General features: G+C 36.4%; 1 protein-coding gene across 1 annotated transcript in view; it reads right to left on the bottom strand.

Moving 5' to 3' along the window:
• Positions 1 to 15679, bottom strand: part of RELN (reelin) — a gene marked incomplete at its 5' end in the record, with an annotated part of 495436 nt that overhangs the window by 150895 nt on the left and 328862 nt on the right. The window contains 5 exons of the mRNA XM_080818970.1: positions 619 to 855; positions 5759 to 5920; positions 6554 to 6787; positions 10725 to 10791; positions 14800 to 14909. Coding sequence (XP_080675096.1) covers positions 619 to 855; positions 5759 to 5920; positions 6554 to 6787; positions 10725 to 10791; positions 14800 to 14909 — 810 coding nt within the window. The remainder of the gene's footprint in view (positions 1 to 618; positions 856 to 5758; positions 5921 to 6553; positions 6788 to 10724; positions 10792 to 14799; positions 14910 to 15679) is intronic.

Here is a 15679-nt window from a genome sequence, read left to right as displayed (position 1 = left end):
ATTATATTTACTTACTGTTTAATGTATAATTAAGTTTGCATTTGATGATAAATCTAAGATGGAAAATATGTTGACTAGGATAGTCCATACCCTTGAAACCCCAACAACATTAACTGTATGGGTGAGTGGTCTAGTATTGCCCGATATGATGGGTTTGAAAGGAGATCCTCATCAATAAATTAGGGATGAAAAAACTTCCTGGGTTTTATGTGAGATAGCATGAAAATAGAACTAGTTATGACAAATTTTATTAAAATAGTCATAAGAGTGATCTCACATTTCACCATGATCATGGTGGGCCTCCATGAAGGGACAATGTGTTAGTCACTTTAGTTACTAACACTTTTGGAAGAGGGTTTTTATATGTAACAGTGGGGAATAAAAATTTGAGATTAATAACTATGGTGAAACTTTATACTTATTTAAATCTATCAGTATTTTGCTTTCAGTTCTCCTCCCCAAGATACCTCACTTGGAGACGTAATAATGACTTTTGAAATGGTTCGTATTCAGTAAATATTTGTCAGCAAATGACTAAGTGCTGGGTGGATTAGAAGATCATTCTTATGTTCCAAACCTCAATGCCAATTATAACAATAAAAGAGATGAAATTCTTACCAAAGTGTCCAGTCATGGCCACAGTATGGCTGAACATTTCCAAGGTAGAATCCCAGAGATTGAGTAACCTCCACAAGATTGGTAAAGTCAAGGCTAATGCTGTTGAAAAGGACAGATGTCATGATAATCTCATCAATGGCCCACACGTCTTCTCCCTGGGAAGAATGATATGGTTGCCACCATCTGAACTGAATTCCAAACTGTCTTGCATCATCTGGTAACTCTACAGAGATTATTCTGAAGAAAAAAAAATAAAAGTAAAAGTTCTGATTACTTTGATATCTTAAAATACAAACATTCATAGCAGAGCATTCTTTTCCCTGTAGCACAGCATTTAAAAAAAATAGTTCTCCCACTATTAACCACATTCTTCTGAGATTCCCAATTTCTTGTCTGACTCAAACAAAGTCCTCTAAACACATCAAAAAATGTGAGTGCTTTTACTCATCTGCTTTCAGAAAAGCTAACTCAATAAAACCCAGGCGTCAAAGTAGCAGGATTTGTCTTCGTCTGAAAAGGATCACGGGCATCTCGGTCCATATATTACAGTCTGAGGCTGGTTGGAACTGTGGCACTTGCTAATTCCTGTGAGTCTAGCCCAGTGTATGAGGGGACTTGCTGTGTCATGGTGGCTATGACAACAAACCTGGATGTGACAAATGGGGAAGAAAATTAAGAATAATATCTAATTTCCAGGAGCAATTACTGTACACAGCAGCAGGAACCATACATTAATTGCCACCACAACGACATCTGCTTGAGAGCTCCATAAATCATGGGACCATGCTGCTCACATCCATACACAAGGTGAGATATGAAGCAAATGGCAAATGGAACATTTGTCTCCATCAATGTACAATTAAGCACCAGGAGAGGTGTTCGCAGTAAGCACACGCTAAAGGGACCAAGTCTTTTTCTCAGTGAGCAAAGGAAAGCTCCCTAAGACAGGTGACTAGTTGGATAACTTAGAAACAAATTATTTATAAACTTCAATGTCTACGGTGGAATTTAATAAGAAATTAGATTGATTTTCATATTTTTATTATATTTACTCATAGTTATTGCATAAAAAATGTCAAATCACATCTTGGAAACATAATTTTTAAATACTCAGTTATTGAAAAATAATATCTATTTTCTCTTTAAATAATTTGTATATGGAAATGTGTGTTAGAATAACATGATTTTCATCACTATTAATTACACAAACTACCAGTAAAAAACTGGTAGAATTTTTTTGCAATGTGAGAAAACATACTTTTTAAATAATCAAAAGTCAATATTCAAATACAGAAATACAAATTTTAAAACACTGCTTAAATTAAAAAGACATAGCCATAACATTTATGGTTTTTAAATACCTTTAAATACTTATGGTTTTAAATACTTTAAGTCTGTTCATTTTTTTACCAATGTAAATTTATTAGAGGAGTAAAGTTTAGTTAAATTGAGTATTTTGATAATTTTCACTTTAATTCCTAGGTATTTATTAAATAATCAAATAAGTATGTTTATTTATATTAACATGTATCAAATATGTAAAGAAATAAAATAATTAAACTATATTTAAACTGGCTCAATAATGAAAACATACATTAATAATTTAATTTGACCATCATGTTACTAGAAAATTGTAATCTTCCTTTATATTAATAATTTTAGAAGCAGTTACTATTCTCTCTGATGAAAATAAATATAATTTAAAAATAACAACTGAAAAGTAGAATTTCTCAGGCAACTTCAAAGGTTATTTTCCTTCATTTTAGCACATATATATGTGTGTGTGTGATAACAGATATTGAAATGACCAGTATGTTCCTTGGCAGAGACATTAAGGCTAAGGGGTCTGTAATCAGACTCTTAGATTAAAATCCCCACTCTCACTGACTTATTAACTAGTAGTTAATAAATTTTATTAGCTAGTAGTTCATATTAACTAGTAGTTAATAAGTTTGCAGCTGCAGGGAAGGTACTCACTTGGGATAACAGCCCTATGGCAAAAGTCAGAGACATTTTCTGGTTTTTCGTATTATATCTTAGTACCTAGAACAGTATCTGGGACACAACAAAAACTCATCAAATTCTTGCTGCATAAATGAAGTACATATTGTTCATAAGCCTGAATAGAAATCTGAATACTGAGGCACAGAAAGATCAAATATTCTCCCTATTGTTAAGCGGCTTTTAGGTGCCAGTGCCCAGAGCTGGATCTAGGAGAGATGGCTATAGAGCCCGTGCCCTTGACATTCACTTCATATCTGAGGTAGGGTGGGAATCTCCGCTTCCACGGCTTTGTGCAAACTGCAGCAGCTGGTCAGGATGGCCGTGGAACCATCTGATCCGAATATTCCTAGATCCCAGGGACCTGGGTCAACTTTCTGTTATCAATCTTCCTTTTGGGGTAGATACTAAGCTCAGACATGTCTTGCCATCACAGACAATAATCAAAGCAAAACTAAAATAAAAATAGGCTTTATAATAATTTTAGAATAAGAAACAAGCCCTACGCCTGGGTGGCTCAGTGGGTTAAAGCCTCTGCCTTTGGCTCGGGTCATGATCTCAGGGTCCTGGGATCGAGCCCCACATCGGGCTCTCTGCTCAGCAGGGAGCCTGCTTCCTCCTCCTGTCTCTCTCTGCCTGCCTCTCTGCCTACTTATGATCTCTATCTGTCAAATAAATAAATAAAATCTAAAAAAAAAGAAGCCCTATAATTAAGAAAAATCTAGAATAATTTTAGTTTTGGCAGTGATACCAAGTTTTACATTAGAAATACCAGTTAGTTCTTGACATTCTAGTCAGTCTGAATTACAAGATCAGCTTAGATAAATGTACAGGCTTTACGTTTTATGAACTGCAAGCGGATAGAGTCCTTCTGTTTACTGAGTGACTCAGAGGCAAATAAATTGTTTGAAATCGGTGAGGAGTAATAGTGGTTAGCTAACTAGCATCTCTAATTTATGGATCATACTTCATTTTCGAACAGCCAAGGCCGAAAGGGACAATATGGGATTGACATCAATTACAGGCAGCAATTTATACTGAAGAAAATACAGCAAATGGCTAAAGGCATCAAGATATATTTAAGTCTCATATGAAGAACTTACATGGTTTGTATTATTTATCATATAAAATATAATTTAGAATTTAGAATATATCAAATTCTACTTCTGCCATGTCACCTTTTATTAATATTTGTAAGAAAGAGGGAGATGGAGGAAAAGTCTCGTGGACAGAGGTACATGCGTAGAAAATAAAAGTGTTCTTGATACCTCCCACCATGTTCTCTTTTTTAAAAAAATCTCCACTTGATCTTAATCTTTCAAGCTATGCACATACCTAGTGCTGAAAAGCCATGTTGATTCTGCGTAGAAGAAAAATGTTGCTGTCAAATGGCAGGCAAGATTAAATGCACCTTTGCAATAGCACATTAAATGTGTAATTATTTTTCATATCAACAAAGATTAATTAAATTTCATGATAAAGATTGATTATTGAATTTTGGAGCTGTCCATCCTTGTTAGAAAAAATTGGGTTTTAGGCCAGGTTAACTTAGGACAACAATATTTTCTTCAAGCTTTCATCATTATTATTATCACCTTGATTTTCATTTAATTTTATTTTAATATTTATTATGGAGAGTCTATGAAATGTTTCTTTGGTATTCGTATGTGTCTATGGAATGAGAAAGTTAAGCTTCGCCTTTCATTTACCTTTATAGGGAAAATATTCAGCACATCTGGTATGTTTTAAAAATTTTATAAAGTAAATAATTATAATTCATAACAGTTGTTAACTATTATCTCTGGTACATACTTTATTTTCTATGAAAAGAAAAGTTCTCATTTACTTATAAACACCTAAATGTAGGGACTGCTGTCGGCAACATTTTTAGGTATATAAAATCTATCATTGGGGCCCCTGTCTTTTTGCATTGGTGCCGGCGCAAACCTCAGAGCCCAAAGCCCTCACTCTCTTTTACATTCCCTCATGATCAAAATGTACTTTCAGAAAGGCAAATAGTGTCAGTTCTTTACTACCTGGGAATATGCCCCAGTGTTACCTCTTCTAAAGATATTTTAATTTTCTCATGCTCCTCTTCTGCAACTTTAAAAAAAGAATTTCAGTGAGCAGGCCAATATGGAGGGCACGTATTGCATGGAGCACTGGGTGTGGTGCATAAACAATGAATTTTGGAACACTGAGAAAAATATATAAAATAAAATAGTATTCTAGAAGAGAACAGGACTTTTGGACATTTCTGAAATTGTACCACTAATGGGGATTACTACTCTGCTGACTTCAAACGATGGCTCTGCTTCAAATAAGACTTAAATCGGGAACCTGGGTGGCTCAGTGGGTTAAAGCCTCTGCTTTCGGCTCGGGTCATGATCCCAGGGTCCTGGGATCGAGTTCCGCATCAGGCTCTCTGCTCAACAGGGAGCCTGCTTCTTCCTCTCTCTCTGCCTGCCTCTCTGCCTACTTGTGATCTCTGTCTGTCAAATAAATAAATAAAATCTTAAAAAAAATACTTAAATCTCACAATTGCACCTATAGATTATGAAATGGATAAGCTAAAGAAAAACAGAAGTGGCCTGAAGAAAGGACTTTAAGTAAATCCTCACACTCCATTTTTGCCAGGGACTTGATACCGGCTAGAAAAACTTACCTATAATCATTACATAATCATATTACATGCAAATTTTAAATATATACTGGTTATCAGGTTTTATGAATTACTGTCTCATGTAATTTATTATAACATATTATAATATATTGATAACAAATACTTGTTAACAGCATTTATAATTTAGTACTATATAAAAATCACATCCAATAGGCTGCAGTAGGGTTGAATAAGGATTATAGTGTTAAGTGTTTTTCTCTTTCCTGGACATCAAAATATTTCCCTTAGATATACATTTCAAAATACGAGAATAAATTTCTTCAACTTATCAGAAACCAGTAGGACAAATGAAATAGAAGAATGTGACTTGCTAGCTTTTTATTGCAATACGCATCAATCTTCGTCCTCATCATCCCTCAGTGGGAAAATATCTTGAATCTTAAACCAGTTGAATGATGATTTCCCCAGGGAGGAGATAATCACTCTAACCATTTTTCCAAATGCTTTCCAACATACCTGGGCTCATGATAGTTGAGATAGGAATAGTGCTCCAAGAGTTTCCAAGTTATTCCATTATCATACGAATAATGCAATAAAACTCCTTCACCAGGCTGGTCGGGGGCTCTGCATGTGCTCAGAACGGACTTGCTCCCCAGCCTCAGTGTGAACTGGAGAAACCTAGACATGAATTGTCTGTAATTAGCGTGTGCATAAACATTTTTAATCATAATGCTCATTTTGGCTTTTAAAGAATTCCAAACAAACTACTCAAAAGCTGCATGTTTCCACTCATCTCCCTTTTATAAAATGTAAGTAATTTCACTGTAAGATGTATGAATATGTATAGAAGATGAGGTCAATGCATGTTTATAGGCGATATACCCATACAAATGCAAGTGTATGTTTATACATACTTGCACACTATGTACTTGTGTACGTACACTTCAAATGCCAATCATTCCTTTACTGCATTATTTATTAGGCACTGGGGGAAGGGAAGATGTAGAGTAAATCTAATCATCCTCTGCAAGCTGTCAATAAATAAAACTACATAAATAATTAACTAACCCTTGGCTTAAGAACACAGTTTTGATGTTAACAGCTCCTATGTTTAAAAACCTCATCAGTCATCAGTAGGCCTTTTAATTTATTAAAAACTAGGGCAAATTAACCCTGTATAAACTAACTGTAAGCTCCCTCTCCATTAAAAATTGGAAGATATACATGTCAGTCAAAAAAGGAAAATAAAGAGATCTAAATTCAATCATTAGCATCCGGTTTCAATATGCGTTCCAGCCTGTCTTAACTCACCTGGATTGTGAGCTGTCAAGGAACGATGTAATCAGCTGACGCCTCCCATCTTTGTTGAAAACCAGGGCCTTCCCACTGGCCAAGACACCACAACCAAAGCTGACTTCAGCACCACGGATAGAGTAAAAGTTATGGTAAGAGGAGAGCCTGGAACTGCCAAAGCTTTCAGAAATAAACATTGGGAATGTCTGGGAAGCCATCTCACAAGCCGGGCCAGAAAACCCAGGGTCACACCTGAAAGAGATACCATAAAATAAAATTGTAAGCTGTTGGTCCTTCCAGAGATCCCTGAATCTAATTCAGGGAGGAGGAGGTCCAGGGGCCAGGATTTGACTGAATGGTAAGTGAGGCTCATTAGTCTTTGGAAAACAATGAATCTGAAGACTTGATAAGGGTGACTGACTGCAAATATTCCAGAAAAATATAGTCTTTGCACAGCCCTGATATAAAAAGCTGGTGATTAAAACAATAATTCAGCACTCATCTTTAACCAAGTCCAGTGTTTATCTGTATCTACATTTGTGCACTTTCTAGTTTAAAATCTTTGTAAAAATTATATTATTATGTACATAAACTTTATACACAATGATGTTCATTAAATTTATAAAAGAAACATCAATAAAATACTTCCAGAGATATCTAGAATAAATTTCCTCTAAGAACAAATATAAAAATATGTATTATGTTTGTGATAGAAATAATTGGAAATACTTGGGAAAGATTGGAAAATAAATCTATTTTTATTTCAAACTTAGACTGGCACTATAAAGGGAATGTAAACACTTTGACCTGGATAGGTGCTCTTAGCAGAACTGTGCTGCTCACAGTGGAATCCCAAATTAGTAGTGCTTCAGGAAAAACAAGAACAAAACACAACAGACCCCATACAACAACTTGCCTCCTGCTGTATTTATATTAGAAAATTCACCACAGATAAGTCCATACTTGAACATCACAAACTTCTTATATTTTAAGGCATTTACTCATCGGGAATTAGTATTAGATTTTTTTTTTTTTACTGCACCATTTCTTTTTCACTATCTACACTACGTAAAATTATAAATTTATTTCATGTAAAATTATAAAATTAAATTCGTGTCTTTTGGGGGTGGGGAGAGGGGTTTTCATCTAAGCATTCAAAACCTCCTAAAATCTGAAACAAGCATTTTAGAGAGCTACGAAGTACCAAAAAAGTAATATTATGGTATAACTCTGAATCACTTTTTTTTTTTTAAAGATTTAATTTGTTTATTTGACAGACAGAGATCACAAGTAGGCAGAAAGGAGCCTGCTTCCCCGCTGAGCAGAGAGCCCGATGTGGGGCTCAATCCCAGGACCCTGGGATCTTGACCTGAGCCGAAGGCAGAGGCTTTAACCCACTGAGCCACCCAGGTGCCCCTTTCTCTGAACCACTTCTTTAGTGCTAGTGCTGACACTGGATCTATGGTAGCCTCACAGAGGCTGGATGAACAAATGCCGAATTGTATGTATCTTGGATATTATGGATATTATGGGGAGAAGGGCTATAGTCACTATCATATTATCAAGGAAGTTGGATCCTAAAATGCCAGAAACTACTGCAGCATGAAGTCTGGAGGTTGTTGGGCATTAGGGATGGGAGCGGGGAAGAAAACCCGTATTTATGGAGCATGTAAATAAGCCTCAAACAGTTTACTTCTTTCCCAAGTTATCTCACCAACTTAGAAGGTAAATAGCCAAGTAGTTTCCAAAAAGGATAAAAACTTAGCTAAGGAGGACACATTTTGACATTTGAAAACTGAACGTGGTTTTCCATGGCCACAAACTGGAATCAGGGTCCCCCAACAAGGCATGTATTTCAGGGAGAATGCATTTCTGTGTCTCTTAAACGTTATCTTCTTAGAACCAGTGATTGGGACACATTTGTGATCATTTAGAGATGACTCATGTTGGAGTCCGTTCCCATGTAATGGTTTTGGGAGTGTACTTTTAATTGAAAGTTATATAATGGGGATAAAATGCTGATCAAGATTTCATTCAGACACTTAAAATACACTTGCAGCCTTTGTTCTGCAGCAGAACAGTAGGGTAACACAGTCGCGAGATTCCAGGAATGGTCCAAGGCTCTCCTGACTCCAGAAATATCCCGTTGGTTCATCTACCTAACCTTAAATGTAGCATTACGGTCAGCTTGAGTGTCAGGAGAAAAGGTCCCAGGGTTGAGGTATGTGGAAGACACCCAGGCAGGAACGTTTCTAATGCTTTTTGCCCTTCTCACTAGTACCTCTAACAGGGGTGGGCTTAACAGGATAAAGAATGGTCAGTTTAGAAACCCAGGCCCGGGGATTATACACAGGCAAGAAAGTGTTAGGCAGCAGGAGAGGCAGAATCCTGGCGGCCAATAACAGCAGTGATGAGGGGAGCAAAGCAGGAAGAGAAACAAAGCTGCAAGGCTCCAAATTCGAGGATCCGTTTAAAAGTAATAAATGGTACTGAGTATAAATGTCTTTTCTACGGCGTCTCGCTCATACTTGACAAGTCACATATTGCTGGAAAAGGATGTAGTAGCCAAACATTTAGCACAGCCACTAATGAACAAAACCGATGAATATTACATAAAACATTGTCAGAAACGGAAGAAAACTCAAGTTCCAACTGGTGAAAATATTCTGCAAAACCTCAGTAGGAGGAAAAGGCAATGATTCTTCAAGATAATGTACAGTCTCAAAAAAGAACAATGCCCAAGGGCATAGAACTGCCATTCAGACTTCTGTTTGCCTCCATTATTAGTGACACAGATGCTTGTCTTAATAAGCCCACCAAATGCTAACAGGGAGACTGTAAACACACAAAAAAACGAAGGATGAAGTATAACTATCCTAATTACAGATGGGTCTTTTAGAAATAGCACTTTCTATTTTCATTAATAAAAGCAGCTGTCATTTTAGATAATTTGTTTTCAAAACTTTTCAGGACAACTTCGGGAATTACACAGATGTCTGGTGTTCTCGTGTTAATTTTATTTGAGAAATGCACTAAATGAGGGGATGGCCTGGTTAGGGATGACAGATGAAGAGAACAACTTGAGGAAAGCACCAGCTAAGGCAGCAGAGATCCAATGAGTCAGTGTTTTGGGGAGGGAGCTGGCAGTTTTATTGAAAGGCGGAGAGATGCATATCCAGTTTTGAAATATGAATAGGAACTTTTCAATTCCTTAATACTTTCTCAAACATTTCTATTGTGCAGAGAGGTTTTTTTGCTAATTAAATTCATTGCAATATAGTTAAAAAGTGAACATGACACTCTAATGTCAGTGCTGACAAGTGTCTTGCCTCATATAATTTCCAAATGATCAAGTAGAAATTTCTTTTATGAGTTCTCCATTAATTAATTATTACTCTCTTTGTTTGGAGGACAGGAAGAGACAGACTAGATGAACAGTGGTTGAAAACTTGTCTGTATAACAAAGATTGTGGTTTCGGGAATTTCCAGGATATTTTATAATTAAATATTAATGAGGGAATGACGTAGTACATATGGATATCCATTCTCGTTATAAACATAACACTATGCTTCAGTGGTGACTAAATGTTAACTATTTATATATGATTTCAGACTTCATATTCAACATCATTATTATGTAAAATAATTCATATATCATTTTGAAGACTGAAATGATTTTCAAAAGTAAGCAAGACTGCAAAATTATAGTTGAAGATGACTTTTCTTACCAAATCTGCTAAATCTGGCTCATTCTAGTATCCTTTAGTCTTGGGTCAGTGCCGATTTGTATAATTCATTTACGAAGCATGGTAGGAATTAAAATATGCTTCAAGAACACTAGAACAAGTTTATGGAAAAACAGTATATTGAAGAATGTAACCAAAGACAGAAAAGGCAGTCGTCAATCTATGAAGAATTCAAATTTGATCACAAATTTACATGAGGTATGCTAAATTTGTTCACAATTTAGCTTCATAGAAAAGTTATTTATTCATCAACTTCCACCTACAAAAAACACTTAATGTTCTACTATGCTTAAATTCCCTTTGGAACATCCTAGTTTGGTCTTGAAAAGACCTCAAAAGCCTAAAAAGGAAATCAAAACAAGTTAAAATGACTTGTGGCCACAATAGATAAAGTGCATATTAAAATAAAAAGAAGTATAATTATTATTTTAAACAATGCTTACTTGCAACCATGTCGAGTACACTGTCCTCGGCCAGAACAGAATTTGAGACACGATGGACCAATATAAACTGCAGACAGAGCAAAGACAGCATGTGAAAAAAAAAGGCAAAAACCAACTGGAAAAACTGAGAACAACATAAGCATGTCAATCAATTTTATGCAGCGATACCCATAAAATTGAGCCCATTATATGCATGTTGTACGCAGGAAAACAGGGAGACATATAGAGTGCTGTGTGACAAGGTACGTGCTTAGCTACAACTCTGCTGGAAATGTTTTAACTTAATTCTTTCAAGATTTTAATGTTCCATAGCAAAAATAGGTAGGAACATACGATTTGGGTTCCTTAATGGAGTCTCTTTAGCTAAAATGATTTCAGGCAGAATACTACACTTCTGACTTAAACTTTCTTTAAGTTTCATTTTTTTTAGGTAGAAATAAAGAATTTGCAAAGGATCAGTTTGATATATCACAAAATGGAGATGTTATAATTAAATTTAAAAATCATAACTTCAATTCTTATCTGGGGAAAATCTCTAACACATTGCAGGTGATTGATACATATCTTTCTAAAAATAAATCTATCCTTCCTGAAATGGGGAGTTAAAAATCTGTTGTTGTGCATCAAGTCGTCTCTGAAATGCAGGTTTTTTCTAAACGGTGGGACTGACTGATAATGATATTAAAAACCTCAATTCTAATCTTTGGATGCCAAGAAAAGGGTTCCCAGTGGTTGAAATAATCAGACCCAAATATATTTAAAGATATTAAGCCTCTTGATAACCAACCAGTACAATGAGTAACACACTGAAAAGTACGAAAATGGAACTAAAACAATGAGGAATTAGAGACGCAATGGTTGTTAAGACTCACATATTCAATTTCAGGCACAAACAAATTTGCATTCCATGATCATTTTTTCTGTCTTGGGATCATGTCAAAATGGTCAAATTATTTCATTTTAAAATAAATTTCCCTGTGGATAATGCTCCTACAAACACTTGTTCTCTGGAGCCAATTAATTCAAGTGTGACACAAAGCAGGCAGGAACAACTCTTGCTGAAGGAAGCTGATGGTTGAGGAGGAGATCAGATAGCAGGCTGAGTGGTTAAAGTTAGGGGTTTCAGGTGTCAAATAACCCTAGATTCAAATTCCTGCTTCACCTGGAAAACTCTGGATAAGTGATTTATCCGGTCTAAGCCTCAGTGTTCCTATTCTTTAAAATGGGATATTTTCCTCTTTTCCTTGGAGGAAAGAGCAAAAGAAATGTTCATGCTTAGCTTGCTGTCTGGTACCATATGGTTATGATCACCATAATACTGGGGTCAAGAATTCTTCCTGCTCCATCTGCCTCGTTGGCCCCTACAGGACAGCACAAGTACTGAGACATCAGGAAAGGGCTTCATTCTTCTTTAGCCTGGTAAAGCTTATGGATTATTTTCCCAGCACCCTTGATTTTATGGCTGCAGTAGGATTTATTCTAAGTCCTATAAATGGCTCATTCCATTTTGTGGGATCACTCTGGAGGGCTGCCCTAGAACGCACCCATGTCAGAGTTTAAAAAGCTTCCATTGTAAAAAAAAATTTCAACAATAAAACAAGATTTTCCAAGTCAATGAAAATATTGCAGTTAAGAATCTTGTCATCCCTCGCCACTAATGATGGGGTCATTGGGATTCACAGCATGAGTAAGTCTATAGGCCCTTTTTTCTAAGAATATGGAAAGGACAAATTTGTTTTTATCACTATTATTAATTTAATCAAGTTGAAAAAATTAAAAAGTGATAACAAACATACTTAGCCCTAGGATTTTCCATTTTGCTAAGAATTTCAGGATGATTCCAAAAATACTTCCTGTACACACTAGCAGGAAAAACATTCCTAACAGAAGTAGGATATTGACCTGTTTTTTTCTCTCTGTTTATTTTCCTTGACATGATTTAGAATTCCGTAGAGAAGTGGGAGAGATTTCAGAAGTGTTCTTTGGCAAGCTGGCACACATTTCTCTTGGGAAGGACTAAGTGTGTGTCCTTTCTTCGCCTTGTGAAGAAGCCAGAGAGCAGGTCTTGTTTTTGTAATGTAGGATGATAACAGAATTGAGGAGATTCTGCCTCATGTTTTGCATTTGACCTTCACTGCTGACCATACTCATTCCCTATACTCTTACCTTTTCTCATTCGATTCACAACACGATGGGGGGATACATTCTGACTTGGAATCATGTAATAGCTTTCCTCAGGAAATTTAGATATTATTTTCATAGGCTTGTATGTGCTTCATAGCACTCTTAATTTCCTCATTTGCTTTATTATAGTTTTTTAAATTTCTTTTATTATTATCAAAGTAACATAAGTTCATTATAGGACTCCTGAAAAGTACGTCAGCAGGGGAAAAGTCACCCATATCCTACTACCCAGAGGCACATACTTATTCCCTGTAGCTAATTAACAGGTGTTGTAACTCAAATGCTATGCAAAATATTCTACCAATGGAGGAAGTCCATTTTACCAAATTAATTTTTATTTATTTTTTTAAAAGATTTTATTTATTTATTTGACAGAGAGAGAGATCACAAGTAGGTAGAGAGGCAGGCAGAGACAGAGAGGGAGAGGCAGGCTCCCAGCTGAGCAGAGAGCCCGACACGGGGCTCGATCCCAAGACACTGAGACCATGACCTGAGCCGAAGGCAAAGGCTTAACCCACTGAGCCACTCAGGCGCCCCAAATTAATTTTTAGATGGTTTTGCAAATTCACTATGTTAAGTGTACTATGTTAACTTATGTGGTCTCTGAAGTCTGGGGCTCTTATTGGTCTTCTCTGAATACAGACTGCTTAAAGAGTTTACATTGGCTTATCAGTAAATTATCTTGCCCGAAATTATTCCTGAGTTTCAAGAATGTATTTCATTAAAAGTGTATCGATTTTTTTATTATTTAAAAATAGCAAATATATTGGATTGCCTGGGTAGATTGCTCAGTCAGTTGGGTGTCCGACTCTTGGTTTCAGTTGGGATCATGATCTTGGGGTGGTGGGATTGAGCCCCCCCATCAGGCTCCAGACTCAGCTTGGAGTCTGCTTGTCCGTCTCTCTCCTGCTCTGCTCCATCTCCCCCTTCCCTGCTCATGCTCTCACTCCCTCTCCAATAAATAAATAAAGTCTTTTGTAAAAACAGCAGAAACATTATTAAAACATGGAAGGTCAGCATGAAACAATGATGTATCCAACTTTATAAAATCGAACAAAGTCAGTGGCTATGCTAAATTCGCTTAAGTACTGGCATTTTGTCGCTCTCCCTCCCTTTCTACTTCCTCGTAGTGTAACTGCTCAGTCAAATTGATATACTCTGAAAATAGGAAATCTATGAATCTGCCCATAATTAGAATTATTAAAAAACCAGAGTGGATTATTAATAACAAATATATTTATGGTCATGCATCCCAGTAACTTAAAATATCTTCTCTCCTGTACACTCATTCCAGGTGATACTGGCTTTAAAGTCACGCAAAAACCATCAACAATTCACTTAAAAACTAAAGATAACATAGGATATTTTATGCATATCTGCATTTTCCTCTTACACTGTTTTCTGAGAAGGAAGTTTAAGTTTTGTTTTGGAAGTTTCATTTTAGAGATGATATTCCCTTATGTGTGGTGTCTGCATCTAAACGATAAGCCTTCCAGATGTTGCAGTAGTTACTAAGAGAAGAATGGGTCTTATTTCAATACATGCAGTATGGGAAGTGTTTATGTTAATTTTGTGTAAAACATTCAAAGAAAATGTTAGGATATCCTATCATCAGCTGGGAATTTGCGTTTCAGGGCTTTACGCATTTCTACATTATGTGTGTTGGAACATTCTGGCATCTAATATTGCTGACGTTGCTGCCTTTTTTTTTTTTTTTTTTCTGATTGTGCATCCCTGGGCTTCTAACGGAATGCAAAGGAGAAAGGGAAGAAAGGGCGTTTAATGAGTCGCAAGACCATGACTTAGAAATGTGATTAAGTCTGTGCCAGTGAACAAAAGCGCAGGAAGACTCTGCATCAATGGCTTGTGATTATGACAGGCGTAAACTAACCGTTATCAATTGCCCACATGTTTCCAAGGATTGGTCCCGTTTGTCTCCAGCGAATTCTGGTGTCCCTGGTTAGCGCTGCATTAGGAAGGGGAATCGTTACGCGGTTCCACCTGCAAGAAATTTAGCACAAGACAGCTTCACAACTACATTCTCATCTTTTGAACCTCTTTTACATGCCTTTGACGTTCTAGTTTCTGAATGCTTGGGGCAGCACTAAAGTTTGGTAATAATCTCTTCAACCGCACCTGTGGAGTGAGTTTGTTGTTTTCTGACAGACATAGAGCTTCTAAAAACACCCGTATCGCACTGGAGTAATGGGTTAGTTCTTAGGAGCAAGTGATATTTTCTTTGTTTTTAGACATTCTTTTTAGGAATTTTTACATCAATACTCAGACCTTACATATTATTCTATGATATGCATCTGGGCTGACATGGGCTTCCTGCTTTTTGCTCTCCCCTGGTTCTGTGCACATTTCAAGAGAGGCTGAGAAAGAAAATCATTCTCAACTTAATTTTGCCATGCTTGGAGATATGTTTGCCGGTTCACCCAGTGCTTATTCTGTAAGGTGGAAGGTGTTTCGCACAGTCATCTTTAATCCTCTAAACAGCCCTCAAAGGGGGTGTACCATTGTCCTCAATTTAGAAGGGGAAAATGAGAGAGTAAATATCATTACTCAAGTAGATGGCAAAACCAGGTTTGAACCCACAGCTTCACTTTCTTCCACCTCTCTATGCTGTATCTTTCCCTACATATTTTGGCAAGAAGCTTTTTTGGCAATAGCCATGCAATCACGATACAGAATTTAAATTTATATATCCAAAATATAAAAGCCGAGTGCATAAAGAATGAGTGACCCTATAATTTGTGATCTTGCATCAG

Source organism: Martes martes (genome assembly GCF_963455335.1).
Source record: "Martes martes genome assembly, chromosome: 11".
NCBI classification, from domain to species: domain Eukaryota; kingdom Metazoa; phylum Chordata; class Mammalia; order Carnivora; family Mustelidae; genus Martes; species Martes martes.
The sequence above is the reverse complement of the archived record's forward strand: the minus strand, read 5'-3'. Positions and strand labels throughout refer to the sequence as shown.